At 44.2% G+C, this 24,152-nt stretch overlaps 1 protein-coding gene across 2 annotated transcripts in view; it reads left to right on the plus strand.

Annotated features, from left to right (window-relative positions):
- The window catches only part of FBXO32 (F-box protein 32), a 49,837-nt gene that overhangs the window by 8,603 nt on the left and 17,082 nt on the right, over positions 1–24,152 (plus strand). For both annotated transcript variants that reach the window (XM_049853806.1, XM_049853807.1), the window contains exons 3-7: positions 180–229; positions 1,594–1,686; positions 16,185–16,278; positions 17,103–17,287; positions 22,663–22,845. In XM_049853806.1, coding sequence (XP_049709763.1) covers positions 180–229; positions 1,594–1,686; positions 16,185–16,278; positions 17,103–17,287; positions 22,663–22,845 — 605 coding nt within the window. The remainder of the gene's footprint in view (positions 1–179; positions 230–1,593; positions 1,687–16,184; positions 16,279–17,102; positions 17,288–22,662; positions 22,846–24,152) is intronic.

Here is a 24,152-nt window from a genome sequence, read left to right on the forward strand (position 1 = left end):
TATTTATACACTGCAGAAGTTAGGTATTTGCATCACCTTAGATTTTCAGTAGAGTCTTTGCATTTTTCGTCAAAACTTAAAACTTTGGAATAAATGGAAAAAAAAATATTTAAAACCTTGGGCATGTTGCAATTTTAAAGCTTTGTGTTTTGTTTTGTTTTGTTTCCTGGTTTGTACAGATTTCCACCAAGAAAAATGGATCTATGTTCACAAAGGAAGTACAAAAGAGGTAAGCATCCACCCATTCGTTAAACAGTCATGCTTAGCTGATGCCCCCCCATGGTGAGGTAGGGGGAACATTGAGCAACAATATTACTTCAAATCATGTGCCTATGACTGTCTTCTTGGGTGTGGGTGGTGGTGGCTAGCAGCCCACTACCTAGCCAGCTATCAGAATTTGGGGAGAGACAGAGAGAAGCAAAAGTCATTAGGTGGACTGTCTAATCATTCAGTGAGATAATGTATACAGAGAGCTTTATAAAGGTTAATGGGCTATCTTCAAATGTATTCTTGTCAAGCCTCGGGACCTTGCCTCCCTTTTGTCTAAAGTCACCTCAGACTTCAACTCAGTTAAGTCTTAACCCTGGGAGGGCTACTCTCTAAATATAGCAGGTTTCAGTCGTCTGCTCAGTGTGAGGCACTGAAGTAGACGTAGGAGACAAGACAGTATAATAACTACATTCATATGGCACTTTATAAAACTCTTGTAACCCTTCATTTTCTCTTGGCACAAGCATTTCCTCAGATAACTATGACACAAGGGAGTCGGATAGAATAATAGAGTTTCTATCCCTGTCAGGGACTTTGGGGAGCATGTAGTTCCCTCAGTGATTTGAGACCCAGAGAAGGTCAATGGTACCCCCGAGATCACCCAGAGAGAGCAGAGCTGGCACTGTGAGTCAGGCGTCTATTCTCCCAATTCCCTGTGCATTCATAGAGGAAAGGTCAAAATTTCTTTTGCATCCTCATGAAGCCTCAGGAGTATGATCATCACGGTAAGTAAAGCAGTAGAGATGCAATGCAGGGTGGTAGGCACAGAGTCCACGCAGGTGCATCTCATTCTCCCGGGAGTGTGTTACAATCACCAGCCATCTTTAGACCACACATCATAAATGCAACTCCCAACCCTGCCTTGATAAGCAACTGCTTATGATTTTTCCAGACGAGCGTACAGAAAGCAGGGCCCCAGATGGTACAAGTCATGAAAAGGGGGTGTTTAATATGTGAGTCACGGCCTAAAGGTGCCAGTCTGGACTACCCACTCCCAGAAAGAGCATACACTGGGGGACGCACATGGCCGTAGGCCAGCTAAGACGGGCATCAAGCTTGTTCAGTAGAGTTTAGGTACAACGTTTAAGCGCTCGGCTGCTAACCAAAAGGTTGGTGGTTCGAACCCACCCAGTGGCTCTGCGGGAGAAAGACCTGGCAATCTGCTCCAGTAAAGATTACAGCCTAGAAAACCCAATGGGGCAGTTCTACTCTGTCACATGAGGTTGCTGTGAGTCGAAAATTAACTCGACACGCCTAACAACAACAGTTTGTTACGGAGAATGAGCCCTGCACTCTGGAGTGACCCTCTGTTTTCATGTTCAGCGCCATGGATATTGTACTTTGGGGGAAGCTTTCAATAGACTGGATTTCTCAACTGCTATCCTGGATTCCAGAAGGTTTAACTACGTAGTTCGGGTAAGTCTCAAGAATCCAAAGGCTGATCCAATTCTCAATTTGAATTGTCTCTTTGGGTTGTCCTGGAGTAGCTTCCCCAAAATAACTTTTTAGGACCCTGAGAATTTTGAAGAAAGCAAAAAAAAAAAAAAAAGACTCCCCAACGCACACATTAATTCTTGTGTGAATCCTATAAGATGTCCCTGCAGCCGATAGGCAGCGACTGCCATGATACCTTTTTAGTCCTCCCCAGTGAAAATATCACTCTCTGCCCCTTTTGATAAGGAGCCCTGGTGGCACAATGGTTAAGCGCTCATCTGTTAACCAAAAGGTCGGAGGTTCAAATCCACTGGCCATTCCACAGGAGAAACATGTGGCAATCTGCCTCTGTAAAGATCACAGCCTTGGAAACCCTGTGGGGTAGTTCTGCCATGTCCCATAGGGCCACTATGAGCCAGAATAGACTCAACAGCAACAGGGTTTTTTTTGTTGTTTTTTTTTTTTGGAGCCAGCTCCATGGATAAATGGGAACATGTTGCAGGCAACACAGGCTGTGGCAGTAACGTTAGCAAGAGAGAATTCGCAGTCAGCAAGCCATAAAGCACTTTGGCTTGTTTTACAAACTTTTTGTACCTCAGATTGCTCTCACTGTCCCCCCACTCCCTTGTCCTGCTTCAGCTGACTCTGGGTTGACCTGAAGGCATTCTTGGTTTAGGCCACAAAACTGTATGAGGTCAAAGCACCTCAGTCCCCCCCTTCCACCTCACCCCCATGTAATAGCAATACCAGTCCCATGTTTACCTAAAACTTGAACTACCTCTTTGCATCAGCTGCTTTCCATTTTAAACCTTATTTTGAAGAAAAAAAAAAAAGATTTTAAAGCATTTTAAATGAGTTTTAGCAAAATATTACTGATGAAGGTAGGAAAGCCAATCATTTTAAGCATGACTTTCAAGCCAGTGATTTTTTTATATTAGTTTATTGTTGTTTTTTTCCCCTAAGCGGCCTTGGGCATTTTTGTCAGTGGTTCAGCCTAGGAGGTAGCAGCTATTTGGGTTGTGGGTTCTGAAGTCGGAGGGGATTTTCCCCTGTAGGGATTGGGTTGGTTGGGTTTTTATTTTCTTTTTCCTGGGTTGTTGTGCTTCTGAGCACGGTGCCATCAAGTCAGATGATTCCAAAGACTGAACCATAGCCCAGAGAGATGACATTCAAACCCCCTTGAGGCCTGGAGGGCTCACCTGTCAGCTGGCAGATGCAGCCTGGCTATCTGAATTGACCTGGTAAAAACCCAGTCCTTCTTGTCAGTTAGAAGCTCAAGCCGAGCCCATGACCACATGGGCAGATCTGTTTGCTCTTCAGCTGAGCCCTTGTTCCAGTGAAAGGGATGAACATAAGAGACCTTCTTGGGCAAAGTGTTCATGTGATTCAGTATAACTACCACTTCAGGGAGCCCTGGTAGCACAACAGTTAAGCACTTGGCTATTAACTGAAAGGCTAGCAGTTCAAACCCACCCAGTGGCTCCATGGGAAAGACCTGGTGATCTGCTTTGGTAAAGATTAAAAAACCAAGAAAACCCTATGAGGAAGTTCTGCTGTCACGTGGGGCCACTATGAGTTGGAATCGACTTGATAGAACCCAACAACCACCGCTTCAGGAAGTTCACCAACACCCACAATTTAGTCCAGGCTGGTTTGGATTTGGAAACCTCTGTGGCTAAGAATATAGATAGTTTCCACGTTCTACTTGCTAGAGGAAGATGGCTAGATCTGTTGTCTTTCTCAAAAACTGACCATCAAAATGGTTCATGGCTACATGGTTCTCCTTTCTACCTAGTTTTCCTTTCACAAGAAATAGAATAATGCAAATGATAAGGGTCATAATAACTAAAAGCGATTTCAGGCACTGACTGTGCATTATCTCATTTTACCCTTTCAGTAATTCTGTGAAGTGCAGGTACTTTTATTATCTCCATTTAAAGAGATGGAGGCGCCGTAAGGTAAAACGACTTGTCCAAGGTTACAAAGCTACATAAGTGAAGAATTCCAGATTTGAAATTAGGAGAGCCTCAGAGTTCACACTTTTGTCTGCTACAAGAAGTTCTATGTAAGCAGAAGATTTAAAGTAAAATGGCCTGAACTCAGATGTCAGCTCCACTGCTTTCAAGCAGTTTCAGGCTCTCTAAAACTCAGTTTCCCACTCTGCAACAGACTTATAATAAGCTCAACTTTGTAGGTAGCTATGAAGCAGCAATATATGTGGAAGTACTCTGCAAACTAGGATCTACGATGCAAAAGTAGCTACTAATGTTTATTATTACCCATCTATCACAATTATTGGAGCCCTGGTGGCATAGTGGTTAAGAGCTCAGCTGCCGACCAAAAGGTCAGCAGTTCGAATCCACCAGCTGCTCCTTGAAAACCCTATATGGGGCAGCTATACTCTGTCCTATAGGGTCACTATGAGGCAGAACCAACTCAATGGCACTTAACAACAACAACATCATAATTATTGCAGGAGAAAGATGTGGCAGTCTACTCCTGTAACGATTACAACCTTGGAAACTCTATGGGGTCTTTCTACTCTGTCCTACAGGGTTGCTATGTGTCAGAATCAACTCCATGGCACACAACAACAACATAATTATTGCTGATTCCCCCCAAATGATGTGCCTTTTCGACTTAATTGATAAAGTAAATGTTTTACTATTTAAAAAAATAATAATTAACCAGGGAATCTTACACTTTTACAATTAGATACTATCAGACACAGGTTCTCTGGGGTGAGCCTCAGTCAAGTGCATCATGGGTGCTTTCCCTTCAATAATCTTAAAATTAGAGAAACTACCAAATGCTTTCAAAGTTGTTAGGTCCAGAAAGAGTGGAAGAATATTCCTATTTTGGAAAGAACAACCTTTTTTCTCTTTTACTCTCAGAGCCCTCTGTAATTTGAGAAATAATATGTTATTTTTACAAAGACCTTAAACATTTTAATGACAGGCACCGTGTTTTGAGGTTTTTCTTCTAAGGAACTCAATACACGTTTACTCTGTGCTTCTTATCCTTAAAGCAACTCTGCAAAGTCGCTTGCCAGTATGTTATCCCCATCTCACTACACTGACCTAATGGTCTTTTAAGCCTACAATGATTCCTTGGTTCCAGTAAGGAAACATTTAAAAAAAATTTTTTTTTCATCTTTTTAAAGCCGAAGTACATTTTTCAAAACTGTGTTGTATTCATGCTGGCTGTCATCTTCAAAAAAAGAGACATGCAGAGGTGAGGTTGAGCCCGCTATCTCAAAATGTTATCATTTTTATTAGTCAGCATGAAAATTTTCTTGAATTTTTTTGGAATCAGAAAATTTTTTAATATGAATTGGAAAGGTTTTTATACCACATTTGTACTTTCTTTGCCTTCAGGCTACATTCATTGCCCCTGCCCTCTCTCCTACATGACCCCCCCCATTGGCTTAAGTTTTAAAGATGACTTCAAATCTTTAAAAGCAGCAACTTACCCATTTGTGGAAGGCCATTAAAAAAAAAAAAAAAAAAAAAGATTTACCCTATGCCTCAAGACCAACACATTTTGGAAACTCCCCTGGGATAATCGTCCCTAGATGAAGCATGTTTGTGAGAATGAAAAAAGGTGATGGTGGAGGCAGGGCTTAATCCTGGCCCTTTGACTCCTGGTCCAGTGGTCTCTCCCTCCATTACTTTGCCTGGATGACAAAATGCAGAGTGAAGCCTGCCGTCTTTCATCATCATGGAAATGCTTGTGTGCACACACATCCCTCCTCAAAGGAGCAGGCCATAACACCAGGATGACCTTTGACCTTGTCACTCCCAGCATGCTCTGAGATGAGAATGAGGCCATCTATATGGTAGCCATGTCCCTGGGTGGCACAAATGATTTGCTCTCAGCTGTTAACCTAAACGCTGACTGTTTGAACCCACCCAGTGATGCTACAGAAAAAAGGCCTGGCAATCTGCTTCCATAAAGATTATAGCAAAAAAAAAAAACCCTATGGAGCAGTTCTACTCTGCAATACATGGGGTTGCCATGAGTCGGAGCGGACTTGATGGCAACTAATACCAACAACAACATATGGTAGTTGTAGCTGCCACCACCAGGTCAAGAAAGGTCATGGAGAACCTTGAGGACTGGTTTCCTGGCTGGAGTAAACCGATCCATACGTGCTAGTGGCCCATGAAGGACAGGCAAACACCCGCAGCCCTACTCCCTCTGTCCCTCTGCAGCAAAGATGAGTGTTGTTGTTGTTTTATGCTGTCAAACCACAACCTAAATCAAGGCACACTCTTATTTTTTCCTGCATTACTACACTCATCCATTTGAATGTTTCCAGCAAGTTCCTGCATTTCTACCACCCCTGAAAGCATTTTTCAAAAACATGTTTTAGTTTAAGTTGACTGGTGGTTTGGCAAACGAAGGGCTGAAATACGGCACCGTGAGTCAAATTTAAACCCTATGCCTTAAATGAAGGGCGTGCTGTTGCCAAGCCCCTGGTGGATCGTGGCATGCGGGAGCAGTCTGGCCCCTTCTCACAAGTTCTGCCGCAAGGACCTTGGATGAATTTGGCATTGCACACGCTCAGTGGCCTTCCTCTGACAGAGGGCAGCCTCTGCCACCTGGGTCTTAAAATTAGTGGTATCTTTTCCCACTGGGACAGAGAAGCTGGAACAGAGAGAAGGAGGCCAACCACAGCAGCAGCAAAAGAATCGAAAGACCAGAGCTGTGAGCCCATTTGAAACTGACTTGCACAAATGATTGCGAGTTGTGAGAATCAACTGCAGAGTATTAACATTGAGGCCCAGGGCAGGTCCTTCTCTGGATGTTGACTAGACTGCTAATTATTTGAAAGGAGAAAGTCTAGGTCTCTCAGAATTCTCAGTCATAATAAGCATTCAGGCAAGCAGGGTGAATGTTGGGTGCCCGCAAGAGTAGAGGGGATACTCGCAGATCTGGGGGCAAGACCACCGAAGTGGGGGACACACATGGGAGTGTCCAGTCATATTGGATTAGAGTCCACCCTACTCCAGTATGACATCATGTTAACTTAATAACTACATCTGCAAAGACACTACTTTCAAATAAGGTCACCTTCACTGACACCAGGAGCTAGGACTTGAACATATCTTTTTGGGGGGCATAGATCAACTCATAACAGGTACTGTCTAGGGGAATGGATGAGGACGCATTAGAGATAGCTTCTTGGAAGAGGATTCTCCTTCTCTGAAGGGTAGCTAGGATTTGGCTTGGTGGAGAGGCAGATGGAAAGCTTGTCAAGGACAAATGGCATGAGCAGAAGCTTGGAGATGGGAAAGGAGGGGGTGGAGCGGATTGATGGTGAGCCAGGGGCTGAGGGTGATAGCAGCCTCCTGGCATCATAGGGTAGAGGTGGGGAGTGCTGGGATAGAGGGGGAGCCCCATTTGAGCAGAATCACTGAGCCCGACAGAGCTCAGATTGATGCATTAGGAAGTAGAACACCATTGTAAGTTCAAAAGTATCTGAGATGGATGGAAGACAGGGGGGCAAGTTTCTCTCGGCTGAGAATACAACTAATTGTGTAAACTTGGCCATCCTGAGGATTTTAACTCCCTGAGTTAGTGAGATGTTTCACTTGCAAATAATATTTACCCAATCTTGACATGCCTGAAGATTATTAATGTGGTTGAAAATTTTCCTTGTCCAACTTGTCAGTGTTCAAGCTCAAAGTCAGGACAAAGCTTTCCAGGTTTTTAATCTGTGTTATCCATTGAGTAAATAAGGATCTTGGAAGTACACGGCACTCGGCGCAGGCAAAGGCACTGCTAAATGTAACCGAGGGTTTTATTGCAAAACACATAGTCTTCCGATGGGCACCCAGCTTGGATATTGAACATGTGAAACATGGCAGGAGCTTCTGAAGCTGGGACCCCATGGGATGGTTTCCAATCAAATGAGTACCTCAGGCTGCAGAACCCACTGTCAGAGGAGATGGAGGAATTTAACAGTATTCTAGGTGAGATAGGGAGCCCTCGCAGTACAGTGGCCTTGGGCCTTGTGGTCAGCCTTGGAGTGGTTTTGCCTCATTAAACTAGCAGGCAGGGGAAGCTGCCTTTTGTTGGCTTCTGAAGCCCCAATCATTTAGTGTCCCTCTAGACCTCAGCTGCTTGACCTCCTGGCAAGTGTTTGCAATATGCTGGCACTGTAAATAATTTCAGGGGCCCTTTATGGTGCACTAGCCTGCTAACCAAAAGGTCAGCAACTCAAACCCACCAGCGGCTCTGCAGGAGAAAAGACCTAGCAATCTTCTCCCATAAATATTACCGAAAAAAAAAAAAAATCCATTGCCATCAAGTCAATTCCAACTCATAGCAGCCCTGTAGGGCAGAGTAGAACAGCCCCATAGGGTTTCCAAGGCTGTACTCTTTATGGAAGCAGACTGCCACATCTTTCTCCCTTGGAGCAGCTGGTGGGTTCAAACCACCAACCTATCATTAGCAGCCAAGCACTTAACTACTGCATTAGCAGGGCACCTCCCCATAAAGACTATAGCCTAGGAAACCCTATGGAGTAGTTCTACTCTGTCCTATAGGGTCTCTTCAATTTGGAATCAACTCAACAGCATACAACAACAATAACATAAGTAATTTACTCCTAGGCCCAAGCACCGCTTGTGGGGCATCAGCCTGGGACTAAGCCCCATGTGAACACCAACAGTCCAAACAGTCCAGTCTACCACTGACGTTGGTTATGTCACTTGACCATTGTGAGCTCCCTCATCCATTGTAGTGTTGGCTGCCATCGAGTCGACCCCAACTCACTGCAACCCCATGCACACAAAGGAGCAAAACACTGCCCTGTCCTGCGCCATCCCCATGATCAGTTGTACATCACACTAATGTTATCCATAGGGCTTTCACTGACTGATTTTTGGGAGTAGATTACCAGGCCTTTACTCCTAGTCCCTCTCAGTCTGGAAGCTCTGCTGAAACCTGTTCAGCTTCATAGCAACACGCAAGCCTCCACTGATGGATGGTGGCTGCAGTGCATTGGCCCTAAACTGAACCCAGGTCTCCCTCATGTAAGGCAAGAATTCTACCGCTGAACCACCACTGCCCCCATCCTCATCCCTAGCAGGAGGGAGTTTGGATAAACTGTTTCTAGCTATAACACTCTGAGATTCTCAAAGACAAATGTATTAAAAGCTAATATTTATTGAGTGACTACCATGTGCCAGGCTGGGGGTAGAGTAGGAACAAAACAAGCCCCATGCTGTCTCAGAGTTTATATGCTAATTAGACAATAAGCAAATAATAACCAAGACTTTTTCAGACATGTATAAACCCATATCCATCGAGTCGATTCCAACTTATAGCGACCCTGTAGGACAGAGTAGAACTGCCTCATAGGGTTTCCAAGGAGGGGCTGGTGGATTCAAACTGCTTACCTTTTTGGTTAGCAGCCAAGCTCTTAATAAAAAAACAAAACCCAAACCTGTTGCCGTCAAGTCAATTCCAACGCATAGCGACCCTATAGGACAGAGTAGAACTGCCCCATATAGGGTTTCCAAGGAGCACCTGATGGATTCAAACTGCTGACCTTTTGGTTAGCAGTCATAGCTCTTAACCACTACACCACCAGGGTTTCCAAGCTCTTAATAAGTGCCATGAAAAACAATGATGCCATAATAAGATAAAGATAGCAACTGGGCAGTATTCATATAGGGTGGTCAGGGAAGGCCTGCTGAGAAGGTGACATTTGATGTGAGACCAAAGGGACAAGATAGAGCTGACCACACGAAGATGTGGATCTCAGCAAGGACAAGAGCAAAGGCCAGGAGGTAGGAATGAGCTTGGCCTCTTTAAAGTCGGCCTGTGTGGCTGGAGGGGAATGAGTTTGAGAAGCGTTGTGCTTCCCAATATTGGAAAGGAGCAAGAATTAGATCAGGGAAGACCTTGTCGGTCATGGTAAGCAGTTTGGATTTTTTTTCTAAGTGTAAAGGAAAGCTATTGAGGGTTTTAAGTAGAGAAGTAGGAGTCGCTGGGTGAAGCAAATGGTTAAGTGCTTGACTACTGGCCGAAATGTTGGCGGTTTGAACCTACCTAGAGATGTCTCAGAAAACAGGCCTGGTGACCTGCTTCTGAAAGGTCACAGCCTTGAAAACCCTATGAGGCAAATCTACAGTGCACATGTGGGGTCACCATTAGTTGGAATCAACTCGGTGACAACTAACAACAAATAGAGAAGTGACGTGAACTGATATATTTTGTAAAATATGAATGCAAGGATGAACTAAAGGGAAGAGAAGTTCAGAAACTTACTTGCCGTGCAGGTAAAGGGAAATCTCTTTTCTGCCCATTCATCTTCCACCCATGACTGAAACCGTGGTTGATATTCTCTCCAAGATTTGCTACACAATATTGCTTGCAACCAAACTTTTCTCCTCCTCAAAATCTCCAAAAAGAGCATGAGCCAAAGCTGAAGGGCAGGATGTGGTTTCTGCATGCAGTGACCACCAGCCCTTCCCCCGGCCGTTCCTATTACAGCACACTGTAGTCACTGCAGATCCTGCCGGATACCCAGGCTGCCCCCACAGGACTATACCATAGAATTCAGGAGGAACATCCAGCCCTCCTCCTTCTCCTTCGTCCTTCTCCTGTTTCTCCTTAAACACCGCCACAGATGACTGGCACCTGAACTAAATTTTGCCCAGCAGAAAACAGCCGTTTCCTAACAAGACATTTTTCTCTGTTCTCCTTTTCTCTTGTGGCTAGGGGCAATGAATCCAATTGGCAAAGTCATCTTGGTAAGCAAATTGCTAGATACAATCCTGCTCCTGCAAGCACACAGCATTCTCTTGTAACACAGAAATAAAATTAATAAATTTTGTCCTCTTCACTACAGGTTCCACACAGTACTGCTTCCTGGTTCTGGTCCTGTGGAGTTATAACCAAAAAAAGCAACCAAACCCATTGCAGTCAAGCTGATTTTGACTCATAGCAACCCTATAGGACAGAGAAGAACTGTCCCATAGGATTTCCAAGGAGCAACTGGTAGATTTGAGCTGCTGACCTTTTGGTTAGCAGCCAAGCTCTTAACCACTGCGCCACCTATATTGATGTGGAAAATAGATCTAAATGGTTTACCCAAAGCAATTGCTTCATACTGCACATGCTACTGGAAAACCTGGTGGCGTAGTGGTTAAGAGCTCAGCTACTAACCAAAAGGTCAGCAGTTCAAATTCACCAGGTGTTCCTTGAAAACTCTATGGGACACTTCTACTCTGTCCTATAGGGTTGCTATGAGTCGGAATTGACTTGATGGCAATGTTTTTTTTTCTTTTTAAAAAACATGCTACTAACATTTTCTGGGTACGATTTCTTCTATAATGTTAAAAGCTGATAACCGGTCACAACGTAATAGTCATATAAATATCTCCCAACTTTGCTTCCCCAGAGCTTAACAATATGTGGTCTTGCTATATTTTTTTAGAGCAAACTTAGACCTCATGGTAGATGCAGCTATACCAAGACATAGAATATATCATTAACTTTTCTCAAGAGATAGAGACCTATTAGTTGTCTCACAAACATAATAAAAATGACAAAAAGGAATATTAAAATTTGAAATCACTTAAGCGTTTGGTTGAGGATGTATAAAGTTGAAATACAGTGAGTCTAAAACGGAGCCCTGATGGCACAGTGCTTAAGTGCTTGGCTGTTAACTGAAAGGTCGGCGGTTCAAACCCACCAGCCAAACCATGGGAGAAAGACTTAGCAGTCTGCTTCCGTAAAGATTACAGCCTTAGAAACCCTACAGGACAGTTCTGCTCTGTGCTACAGAGTCACTAAAAGCCAGGAGTCAGAATTGGCTTGACAGCAATGGGTTTGGTTTTTTGGAGGGTGTGGAAAGGTCTTTAAACCAGCTCTTAATTCACCATTCTCTGCATGGCAATCATTTTACCTAACAGTGCTCTCTCTATTATAATAAAAGCTAATGGTAATAACTTACTGAGTATATTCTTTGTACCAGGCACTGTTACGAGTGCTTTACAAACACATTTAATATTTACACCAACTCTGAAGTAAGTGCTATTATGCATATTTTACAGATGGAAAACCTGAGGCAGACATTCTGGCCCTGGAGCCCTCTCACTTTTAAACTCTGTAATATAGGCCAGAGGTTGGCAAACTATGGCTCAAAGGCCAAATCTGGCCCTCAACCTGTTTTTGTAAATAAAGTTTTATTGTAACACACCCATGTTCATCTATTTATATATTGTCTGTGGTCGCTTTTGCACTACAAAGGCAAAGTTGAATAACTGTGACAGAGACTATATGGCCCACAAGGCCTAAAATGTTTACTATCTGGCCTTTTACAGAAAAAGTCTACCAACCCCTGATAAAAACCAAAACCAAACCCGTTGCTGTCAATTCAATTCCGACCCATAGCGACTCTATAGGACAGAGTAGAACTGCCCCATAGAGTTTCCAAGCAGCGCCTGGTGGATTCGAACTGCCTACCTTTTGGTTAACAGCCGTAGTAGCATTTAACCACTACGCCACCAGGGTTTCCCCAGCCCCTGATAGCAACTTTAAATTCTACTGAGAGATTGGGGATTGGGAGGGGAAGAAATAATGCCTTAAATTTTTTTTTTTTTTTTTTTAGTAATACTACCAGTTGCCAACGAGTCGATTCAGACTCATGCCAACCCCATGTGTGTCAGAGTAGAACTGCACTCCATAGGGTTGGCAGTGGTTGATTTTTTAGATCTCCAGGCCTTTCTATTTGGCATTTACAGTAGATTTTTACATATTTATGTCATTTAGCTCTCATCATAACCGTCTGAAGTAGGTAAAGGCTTTTTATTTCCGTTTTAGAGATGAAGAAGCTGGGATTATAAGAAGTTAAACATATACCATAGACTAGACAGTAAACTCCATGAGTCCATGGACTGGGTGTCTTTTTCACCACATCCCCATCTCCTACCACAAGCTAGGACACAGTGGACACTCAGTGATTATTGCTAACTAAATGACAGTTGTAAAGGTCACCCAGCTAGAGAACCCAGATCTCCTTCTATTCTAGGGTTGTTCCTCCTGACCCCACAGCTGCCTGGCAGTGAAAAAAGGGACTTTCCCTTGTGATAGAATTAAACATAGGAGAGTTCACATGTCATTCTACTATGGATTGACAAATTTTTGCTGTATATTCCTCTTCTCCTCCTTCTCCTCTTCCTTCTTCTTAGTCACAGAAGATCATCTCAGTTCAGACCAAAGGGCTTTTTTCGTCTCCTCAAATGCATGGTCATAGCCTTCAGAGTTTTCTTGTCCTTGTGATTGGTGCATTTTTAGACAAGATTAAAACAGACACCCTCATGTGGTGGTGGTCACATGGAATCTGGGTCTGGGATGGATTTCGTTCTGAGCCCTGCCCCACCCTCCTCCCAGTGCTTTGACCCACCTCCCACCCAATGGTGAGTCACAGGGCACAGCAGGCTGCCCTTCCAACCACTGCTTGAGGGTTTGTTTTCTTTTGTCTTGCTTTGTACTGGTCATGAGAGGCTCAGGGTATTAATAGACCCTCGGCTGAGCCTCTTGAATCTCACTATTGTTCAGGGAGATAGATGGACGGTTTAGCCAGTCCTATTTTGCCATTTCTCCCTCCTCTCTTGACTGTCATGTGCTGGCTGGTGGCAGAGCTGATCCAGACAGGCAGAGAGCATTCTGTGCAGTTACTACTCATGGACATGGTTGGTCTCTGCTGATGTTTTGACTTCTTGCCCGTCTTTGCTGGCACCGGGTTCGGCACCTGACTTCCAACCTTGGATCCCCAGTACTAACCTTAACAAGCCAGCCTCAGCCTTTTCTCCCCGCCTCCCAGTCAGGTGACCGTTTCTCTCCCTGCATGTATGGAAGATACACAAGCCAGGCAGAAACAGGGTTTTGTTTTCTTTTTCAAATGTAAAGTAAAATTATGTCCAAGTTTCTAGAGCCATTGAGGCTGAATGAACCCCTGAAACTATTGCCCTTAGATAAATCTTTAAACCTTAAACCAGAAATATCATTTACCAAACAATAGTTGAGCCTAAGTAGTTAAGTAGTAAACAATAAAAAAAAAAAAAAATTTTTTATTAAAAACAATAGTTTAGCTTAAGTAGTAAAGAATATCTGCCTTGAGCATTGTGCTCTTTTAAAGAACTACCTATATGGGATCAAACTGACAACAGCAACTCAAAAGGTTAGATGGGAAATTTTGGAGGGGGGCAATGAGTTTATGTTAACAGGGGAGGAGCAATTTGGAAAAGGAGGGTGCGAATTGTCGCACAACTTGAAGAATGTAATCTAAGTCACTGAACTGTACGTGTAGAAATTGTTCAATTGGTGTATGTTTTGCTGTGTATATTTTCAGTAATGATTTGAAAAAAATTGTGTCCAAGAAATTAAAAATCTATACGTGCCTTGACAGCCTCCTAAAGGACTCCTTGGGGACAGAATTTTTAAACATATGCCTCGGAAGCAGAGGTTCTCTGAATTGCTGAGGCTTTGATCCAAAAATTTCTGATCTCTTCTACAGTCCAATTTTAACCATTTCACTTTCCTGGTTCTCTCTCAGTCTTGGGGCCAGCACCCAGCACAATGTCATATTCAGTGTTTATTCTCCTTGAAGTGGAGATTGGGCTGGGGTTTGACTAGGAAAGGAAACTCCCTTGCAAAGCTTTGTAGGAGCAGAGATTCAAATTCTAATGCAAAGGAGGCGGGGTGTTGGTTTTCTATATACAGATTACTTTATAAACTAGGTTGTGGGGCTGGTAGGTTCTGATGAAATCAATCATATTTGCTTTATAGCAACCTCTTTTGTTTGATAACTCTTTGAAAGCATGAGGTGTGTCCATTTATTTTCCTGTGTTGAGGACTCTGCTGAGTCCATTTGCTGACGTGGGGTGGTTGGTAAGGTTTTAGTCTTCGGAGCCTTACTATGCTCATCTGTTAAGTGGGTTGAACTAAGTGATCTCTAAAACCTTTTCCAATCTAAAGTTTTACATTTCAACAACAGAATCTTTGATTTTTTTTTTTTTTAATCTTACCACACCTGTAAAGAATTTTGCTGTAGAAAGGAAGAAAGTTTGGCCTAAGAAGGCACCAACTTAACTTATTGTCTTTATTTCTTTTCATTTGGGGATGGTGAAGAGCGGTAGGAATGAGATACACTCCTTCAACAAACAAGCCAACCTTTATTTAGCACCTAATTAGTTCAGGCTCTGTGCTAAGGATTTATGTGCATTCTTCATTTAAAACTTATAACAACTTCGGGGACTCTTAAGTATTATTGGTACAGATAAAGAAACTGGGGCACCAAGAAATGTAGTCACTTGCCCATAGCCACAGAGCTAATAAGTTTTCAAATCAAGACTTGAACTCAAGGATAAGAGCTACAAGAACCTGAGCTCTTAAAAAAAAAAAAAAATTTTTTTTCTTTTGAGCTCTTAGCTGCTGTAATATCACTGCCTTTAAGTAGAAATATGTATGACAACAACAACCAAAAAAAAACAAACCCGTTGCCGTCGAGTTGATATAGTGACCCTCAAGGACAGAACAGAACTGCCCCATAGGGTTTCCAAGGAGCGCCTGGCGGATTCGAACTGCTGACCTTTTGGTTAGCTGCTGAGCTCTTAAACCAGTACACACCAAGGTTTCCAGAAATATGTATATATACTATAAAACAAAATAAACCAGTTGCCATCGAGTTGACCGACTACAACTCTTGGTGACCTCATGTACTTCATAGGCCTTTCAGTAGTTGACTTTTTGGAAGTAGGTCGCCAGGTCTTTCTTCCAAGGCACCTCTGGGTGGACTCAAACCTCCAACCTTTCCATTAGCAGCTGAGCATGTAAACATTTGCACTACCCAGAGACTCCATGTATACCCTACTTCCCTGAATGTTCTCTCACTCCCTGTGATTGGCTTCTCTTTCCAGAAAGTTAAGCGCAACGAGAGATTCTAATTAATAGACATTTCTACTGGATATTGCATAAGCGGGTGTTATCTAGATCAGAATGGCCATTTCCTTGGGCAACACACATCACTGCGGCGCTTGAGGTGTTAGGTGACTTCAGAGCAGGCAGTGCCAGTGGGGAAAAGGTTCATGTGGGTGCAGAATTCCCGCTGGGGATGATTAGGCAGAAATCAGGTGTTTCACAGGTCATGAGAGGTTTTGTTACCTTAAAGTATGTCAGTTCCACTTGCCGCAGTAGGACAAGTAGAATGTTTGGCTTAAGCCAAAACTCTTTATATTTAAAAGCAAAAAAGCATTAAATGCTCAGCCTGATTCCTGGGTTTTGAATTATGCCCGTTTGTCTTTCACTCTGAACATCTGCTTCTCATTGCACCGGGGCCCCGCCTGTCCCTTTATCCGCCCCCCCCCCCAGCCTGTATCTACGTGTCATGTGACTCAAAAGTGAAGATTAGAAAAGTATCTCTGTATTCTAAGCCTGGCAACTTCTATTTTTATCCACAGCTGTTAGAACTGATAGCAAAGTCACAGCTCACATCCCTGAGTGGCATCGCCCAAAAGAACTTCATGAACATTTTGGAAAAAGTGGTACTGAAAGGTGAACTCTCTTGCACTCTCTCAGCTCTTTTTATCAGCATGGGGGTGGGGTGCGGATCTTCCAATGGAGCGCACATGGCATTCAATTTAAAGGAATATGAGTGGATGGAAAGGAATAACTCCGGATGCATTTCAGGGGTGCCAGATCCCAGTTCAGAAACGGGTGCAACTCATGCCCATAACACAGGGTGAAGCCATCACCCTCCTGCCCTTGCACTGGGGTCATCCAGCTGCACTGCTAGGAGCCTCTTGCGCTTCTCACTGGAGGTGCGTGCCCCGGCCTTGGCTTCTGAGCCTCAGGATTCCAAATTCCTAGAAGATCAAGCTGTATAGAGGGCAGAATAGATTCATAAGCTATTTGAACTAGAAGGAACCTGAGGTCTCTGGTTCAGTTGAGTCATTGTACACACAGGGCAACTGAGGCTCATGAGAGAAAGAGATCTGCCCATGATCACACAGACAGACAGGAGGAGAGCCCAGGCTCCTGGCTCCCAGGCGGTGCTCCTTCCCCTTTCCCCATTTGCTGCAGGGCAAAAAGAAACTGCTTTCAGGTCAGGTGAGCCATTGGTGCTGGTGGAACAATAAAAGAGAACAAGGCTTTATAGAAAACAAAGAGAGACCTAGATAATGGAAATTCCAGCCCTTAACCTGGAGTGCAGGAGCTTGGCCAAGTGTAGAAGAAACACCTGTGAGAAAGACAACCCTTATCCCCAGAGGCAGAGCCTGGGTAACACAAGCAGATGGAGAAGAAGAAAAGCCCACTTATAAAATACAGCGTGTTCCAGTATCATAACGTTCATTTATTTATTTTCTTCCCCACTCTAGTCCTTGAAGACCAGCAAAACATCAGGCTCATAAGAGAACTACTCCAGACTCTCTACACATCCTTATGTACACTGGTCCAAAGAGTTGGCAAGTCTGTGCTGGTCGGGAACATTAACATGTGGGTGTATCGGATGGAGACCATTCTCCACTGGCAGCAGCAGCTGAACAACATCCAGATCACACGGGTGAGCAGGAACCAGGACATTCCTCCTAGCAGCAAAGGGTTCGGTTGGTTCCCCCAGAAAGATGCTGGGTAGCTTCCCCAGGACTTGAAATCCCACGATGATGAAAGCCTGGGCTGTTCTGGTTGGATGCTCTATACTGAGTGCTGAGGGTGGGGTGGGAGGCTTCCAGATGAGGGGAGAGTGGGAAGAAATTGACAAAATAGGGTCAAAGTATATAAAAGATTGAAACATTGTGGGAAAATTGGAATTGAAGCCAATCGAGACATGGTGGGAAAATTGGAAACTTGGCATTTGGGAGATGCTGACTGAACTCTTTAGTGGGTTTCGGAGACCTCTCCCCCTTTGCCCCTTTCCTCTTAAAAGAACTTGTTGTTTATAGCTTTAGTGTTGTTGTTGTGTGCCGGCAAGTCGATTCCAACTCATAGCAACCCTGCTTAAGACAGAGTAGAAATATCCCACAGGGTTTAACCACTGCACCACTAGGGCTCCTCATAAAGATGACAGCCTTGGAAACCCTATGGGGCAGTTCTACTCTGTCCTGTAGGGTTGCTATGGATCAGAATCAACTTTACGGCACACATTACCACCACCACCACCACCAAAGCTATAAATAACAAGTTCTTTAACAGGAAATGGGCAAAGAGAAGAGATCTCTAAAACCCACTGAAGAGTTCAGCGGTACAATCAGCATCTCCCAAAATGCCAAGTTTCCCGTTTTCCCACAGTGTCTCAACTGGCTTCAGTTTCCAATTTTCCCACAATGTTCCAATCCTTCACATACTTTTAATGGGTTTAATCTTTATGGAAACATCGCCAGATCTTTTCTCCCACAGAGCAGCTGGTAGGTTCGAACCACTGACCTTTCAGGTAGCACCTGAGCGCTTAACCATTGCACCACCAGGAATCCTTTATAGCTTTAGTTGTTGTTGTTAGATGCCATCAAGTTGGTTCCAATTCATAGCGACCCTATAGGACAGCGTAGAACTGCTTCATAGGGTTGCCACAGAGCGGCTAGTGGTAGGCTGCCTCAAATTCAATACAGTTATGATGGCCGTGGCGTGGAGAACTGGTACCAACCCTTCCAGATTCTAGTTCTACTTATTGGTAGTTGTGACAAAGGCAGCCTTTGATTAAAGACTGTGAACACATATGTAGATAAGAGATGAGCAAATCTCACTCAAAGCAAAAACAATAAAAAAGCGGGGGAGGCCTATATTCCCAGCTAAACAAGACTGTATCAGTAGTTTCTTTTGGTTTTCAAAGCATAGCTTACCCCTCTGTGTTTGTCGTCTTCTTAGTGAGTAGGGAGACTAAGGCCCACAAAAAATGTGAGAAGGATGCTGGCGTAATCGCGGAAGGTCCACTAATGGACAGATGCTCTTCGGCAGCTCACTTAGCACTTGGCTCACGTATCTAATCACTGGCCAGCACTGCTGCTCTAAGTGGTTTCCGGGACCCAAGCTGATAAAATTGGGGGCTGCCCTGTCTTGAGAGAGGATAGCATGAAGAAGCCCCTTTGACCTCTTTTAAATTATTTTATTCTGTAAAGTTTTCAAAATGCAGTGTCCTTGAGTTTCATGTTAATAACTTCTCTGTGCCTTAGTTTCTTGAACGCTGAAGCAGAGAGAACAATTAGAAGCCTCAGAGTTACGTGACTTCCTGGGAGTCACCAAGGCTATGACCTTCTCTCTTTTCCATTCACTCACTCATACACACATATACATAGCAGAGCACAAAAACAGAATCTTTCAAAATGTGTCTAAGTGATTTGATATTTTAAGAAAATGTATTTATTATGAACGTTTACCTGATTTATTCTTATAATGTACTCCATTCCCATCTCTCAATTGTGGGCATAGTTTGACAATGTGAATTTGAGACCCAAATTCCCAGATTCTCTCTCACAGAAAACCCACCAACACCTTCTACCAGATTCCTGGCATTCTCTCTGTGGCCTGGACTTAATACTTACTGTTTTCTCTAAGCCCAAGAGAGTTACCCAGCCAGTGATAGAAATGAGCAAGTCCCATTTGTCCTAAGGCCATCTTCCCTCCAACTTCTTGGTATATCCATTTAGATGGTCAGGCTTCCCTCTGTCTGCCTCATAGGGGCCCCCTCAGCCACATCTGAACTTGAACTTCCACAGAGACCCCATTAGCTGGTCCACAAACACTCTTAGGAAGTGCCCATTACAGTTGCTATTACCCCTTAATGGAGTGGGATTGGGGTGGGGACAAGGGCCAGGAAAGCCCAATGACTTTCCCAGTATTTGGGGCCAGAACTGAGGCCAGAACCCTGGACTCCTTATTCCTAAAATGGCAAGGCTTTCTTAACATCAGTGGTTTCCAAACTTTTTTGCAATCCATCTTTCTTCCAACTTTTTATCCAATAATCCAGCTTTTTCCAAACCTTTTTAATCCAGTAAAATCCCATGCATAACCGATCAAACACCTAAGTCTATCACACTCCGCCTCTGTTCACTGAACCCCAGCCAAGCTGGCCTTTACTCGCACACACCAAGCTTGTTCCTGCCTTGGGGTATTTACGCTCGCTCTTCCCTCTGCTCAGCCTCTTCCTTCTGCTCATCTTGGCACAGTTGGCTTCTTCTTGACTTCTGGGACTCAGCTCAAATGATGCCTCACTGCAGCCTTCCCTAACCATCCAGTCTAATGAAGCCACTATCATATCACCTTCTTCAGAGCAGTTATTGTGATCCGAAGTTACCTCATAGTTGTATTCAGTTTTCTGTAACCATCCACTGGCTTATAAGCTCCACGAGGACAAGGATCCTAGCCCATCTTATCCCCTGCTGCATCCCCAGTACCTGGTGCAGAGTACGAGGCATCAATACATGTTAGTGTTTGAATGGGAGTCTCCTCCCACTGCCCACCTGAAGTACTTGCTCTCTGTCTTATGGGTGATAAGGAGCCCTGGTAGTGCAAAAATGGCTAAGCACTTGACTGCTAACTGAAAGGCTGACTGTTTGAACCCACCCAGCAGTTTTGCAGAAGAAAGGCCTGGCAAATTGCTGTCACAAAGATTACAGCTAAGAAAACCCTATGGAGCAGTTCTACTCTGTAACACATGGGGTCACCATGAGTCAGAAATCAACTCAATGGCAATGGATTATTAATAGGGACAATAATACCTACCTCATAGGCCTGGTGTGAGATTTAATCAGTGTGCATGTAGTGAGTGGAAACCCTGGTGGCGTAGGGGTTAAGTGCTACAGCTTCTAACCAAAGGGTCGGCAGTTCAAATCTGCCAGGTGCTCCTTGGAAACTCTATGGGGCAGTTCTACTCTGTCCTATAGGGTTGCTATGAGTCAGAATCGACTTGACGGCTCTGGGTATTTTTTTGGATGCAGTGTATACATTGTATATAGAAAGCACTCAGAACAGTGCCTGACGTATAGTATTTTAAATGTGTTAGCAGTTGTTATCATCAAGGGTTTGCTCCTTGACAGATAGTCTTCTAAGTGTTTTACATGTATTAATTAACTCATCTAATGAATAATTGTTGGTGGAAGTCATAATAATAGCTCATATTTTGGGGGCACTGTGCTACGTACTAAGGTGTCCTGGTAGCACTGTGGTTAAAGTGCTTGGCTGCACACCGAAAGGCAGGTGGTTCAAACCCACGAGCCACTCCATGGGAAAAAGATGTGGCAGTCGGCTTCTGTAAAGATTACAGCCTTGGAGACCATATGGGGCACTTCTACTCAGTCCTATAGGGTCCCTGTGAGTTGAAATGAACTCAACAGCAAGGAGTATGGGTTCTAAGTGCTTATATACATTATCTCATCCACTGCGCCCAGCAACACTATAAGATACACTTTTCCTCATTGCATAGAAGAGAAAAATTAACCTGAGTAGTAAGGAATAATTTGACCAGAGCTTCACAGCCTATATAAGATGTAGCTTAGGGATTGAACCCAGGCCTGTCTCCAGGGACTGTGTTTTTGACCATGACACCCCACTCCATTATATCCTCCTCCTTCTCAGTCTTAGCTCTGAGCTACAGTATTTTGAGACCAGCGCTAGGAACCCCTGGAGCCCTGAAGAGCTTTTCACACAAAGCCCCATCCTCCAGAGGAAAGAACCAGAGAGAGGACTTAATTACTTCAGTCTGGATCGTATTTTAAAGCTTACGCTTTAGCAGTTTGGACCAAAAAAAAAAAAAATATGTTATTACATGAAAATGTTAAGGTGACATTTATAGTAATTGCTTTCTATTTGCCCAAGTTCTTTCAGTATCTTCTTAACACATGATCATGTTTTCCTTCAAATTTTTCGTATCTAATTCTATAAATATTGGCAAAAATAATTTACATAGTAAAGAATGAAGGAAAAAATTTAGATAACCGGTTTGTGGAAAAGAAAGTCAAATATACTTCACACAGGGCACTTCACACTGTGTGAAGACAGTGTTTTGAAGCATGTCGGGGTTGCCGGATGGACATAAATGGATTTTAGCCAAATGCATGATTGGAGAAGTGACTTGTTTTATATGTTTATATTAATAAAGAAGAAAGCATGCAAGGAGTTAATCGTTTATCAGGAGTCAGGGCTCAGCATGGGGTCTGGGCAAGGATTTTGGAAAAGGTCAGGTTTGCAAATTTGACAGGCGTGCACTCTGCCAAGTGGGCTTGCCTTTAATAGGAGTTAATGGAGTAATCGGCCTGGGAGTTTTAACCAAAAAAGTAGATGCTTTGAAGTACTAGAAACAGAAAGAAAATCTCATGGCAGTTTTATTAGCTCATATGATCAGCAGCAGGTGATAAATAACAAATAAGTCTCAGGCCTTCGGCAGTCCGGCAAAATCTTGAATTTTGCAAACAATTGAAAGTTCAGCCCAGCAGCCTGAGGTAGAACAGTTGTTTTTGTTGGGTGCTGTAGAGTCAATTCTGACTCATGGTGACCCCATGTGACACAGTAGAACTGCCCCATAGGGTTTTTTGGCTGTAATCTTTACTGGAGCAGATCGCCAGGTCTTTCTCCCTCGGAGCTGCTGGGTGGGTTCGCAGCCGAGCGCTTAACTCTTGTGCCACCTGGGCTCCTTGAGGTAGCATGAGCAGTATAAATTGTCAAGTCAGACACTTCTGATGAAATAGGAGGCTGAAGCCGCTCCCAGTCCGATTGTCAGAGCAGGAAGAGATCTTAAGCATCCTCTAAAGCCACTCATCTTGCACACGGGGCAGCTGAGTCCCAGCCTTCCCAGGAGGGCCCGGAATCCGCTTGTGCTGTTCACCAAGACAGTGTCCTTTTTACACCACCTCCAATGGCAAGTGAGGGTCTAGCTGTGTCTGTGGAGGGCGTCACCTGGTGAGTTGCCGCTCTCACCCCCTCAACTCAACATCACCCTTCTCCTCGCAGCCTGCCTTCAAAGGCCTCACCTTGACTGACCTGCCCTTGTGTTTACAACTGAACATCATGCAGCGGCTGAGCGACGGCCGAGACCTGGTCAGCCTGGGCCAGACGGCCCCCGACCTGCACAGGCTCAGCGAGGACCGGCTCCTATGGAAGAGACTGTGCCAGTACCACTTCTCCGAGCGCCAGGTTGGTGGACCCAGCAGCGGCCCTGGCTTTCCTGCTCTCCCTTCTCGCCCCCATCCTCCCTGGCTTTCCTGCTCTCCCTTCTCGCCCCCATCCTCCCTGGCTTTCCTGCTCTCCCTTCTCGCCTCCATCCTCCCTGGCTTTCCTGCTCTCCCTTCTCGCCCCCATCCTCCCTGGCTTTCCTGCTCTCCCTTCTCGCCCCCATCCTCCCTGGCTTTCCTGCTCTCCCTTCTCGCCCCCATCCTCCCTGGCTTTCCTGCTCTCCCTTCTCACCTCCATCCTCCCTGGCTTTCCTGCTCTCCCTTCTCACCCCCATCCTCCCTGGCTTTCCTGCTCTCCCTTCTCACCTCCATCCTCCCTGGCTTTCCTGCTCTCCCTTCTCACCCCCATCCTCCCTGGCTCTACTTCTCTCCCCCATCCTCAAGCTTCCTGTGCATCCTTTTTGAATGTGAGGTGTGGGTGCCCACCCTACAGAGCTCCTGGTTTAACTGGAAAACGACGGTCCACAGGGTTTCTAAATAATGAATCTGCATGTGTGTGTGTGTGTGTTTAGGTGGCTTTGATTAAAAAAAAAAAATTCACATTTCATAACTTGCTCAAAAAAATTCATAAATTGGCACCAGTCCTCTTTTCCTATAACAAAATAACTTATGCTTGTATGGTGCTTTATAGTTTAAAGTGCTTTTACGGACATTATTTCATTTTATTCTGACAGCCCAGTGGAAAGTAGGTGCCGTCGTGCCCACTTTAAACAGATGAGACAAAGGCCACAAATGGCTAAGTGACATATCCAAATTGTTGAGTGGCTCTCTGGGTGAGGAAACTGGCCTTGAATTTGAACTTGGGCCTTGTGACACCAAGTCTAGGCTTGTTTCCATTTGTCACGCTGCCTCAAATGTTATTTTGGTTTTTTGGATTTTTTTTTTTTCAGCTTCTTTATATAGACGTGTTAATTCAACAAGTTCTGTTCATGAAGCCACTAATATTTAGATATAAAATAGAGCCACGGTGCCAAGCAGTTACCACATTCCCCCTGGAAATAATCACTCCCGTCTATAGCAAAGAAAAGATTGGAATTGTTTACTGAGATCATCTCAACTTTAAAGGAACATCTAAATGCGATTTAGTAGAGGTCACTAATAAGATGTCGCCAGCCATCTCTTTCTTTTAAAGACTGGTTAAGAGCTACTCTGTAACTTGGGAGAGCCAAGAAGTTACTTATTTATATCTTGGCTGTTTTTCTCCTCTGGCTACTGTAGGACAGAGATGAAAATGGGGGACGAGGGTAGAAATTTTCAGAACCAGAAAAC

This window comes from Elephas maximus, chromosome 15, assembly GCF_024166365.1.
Source record: "Elephas maximus indicus isolate mEleMax1 chromosome 15, mEleMax1 primary haplotype, whole genome shotgun sequence".
Classification (NCBI taxonomy): domain Eukaryota; kingdom Metazoa; phylum Chordata; class Mammalia; order Proboscidea; family Elephantidae; genus Elephas; species Elephas maximus.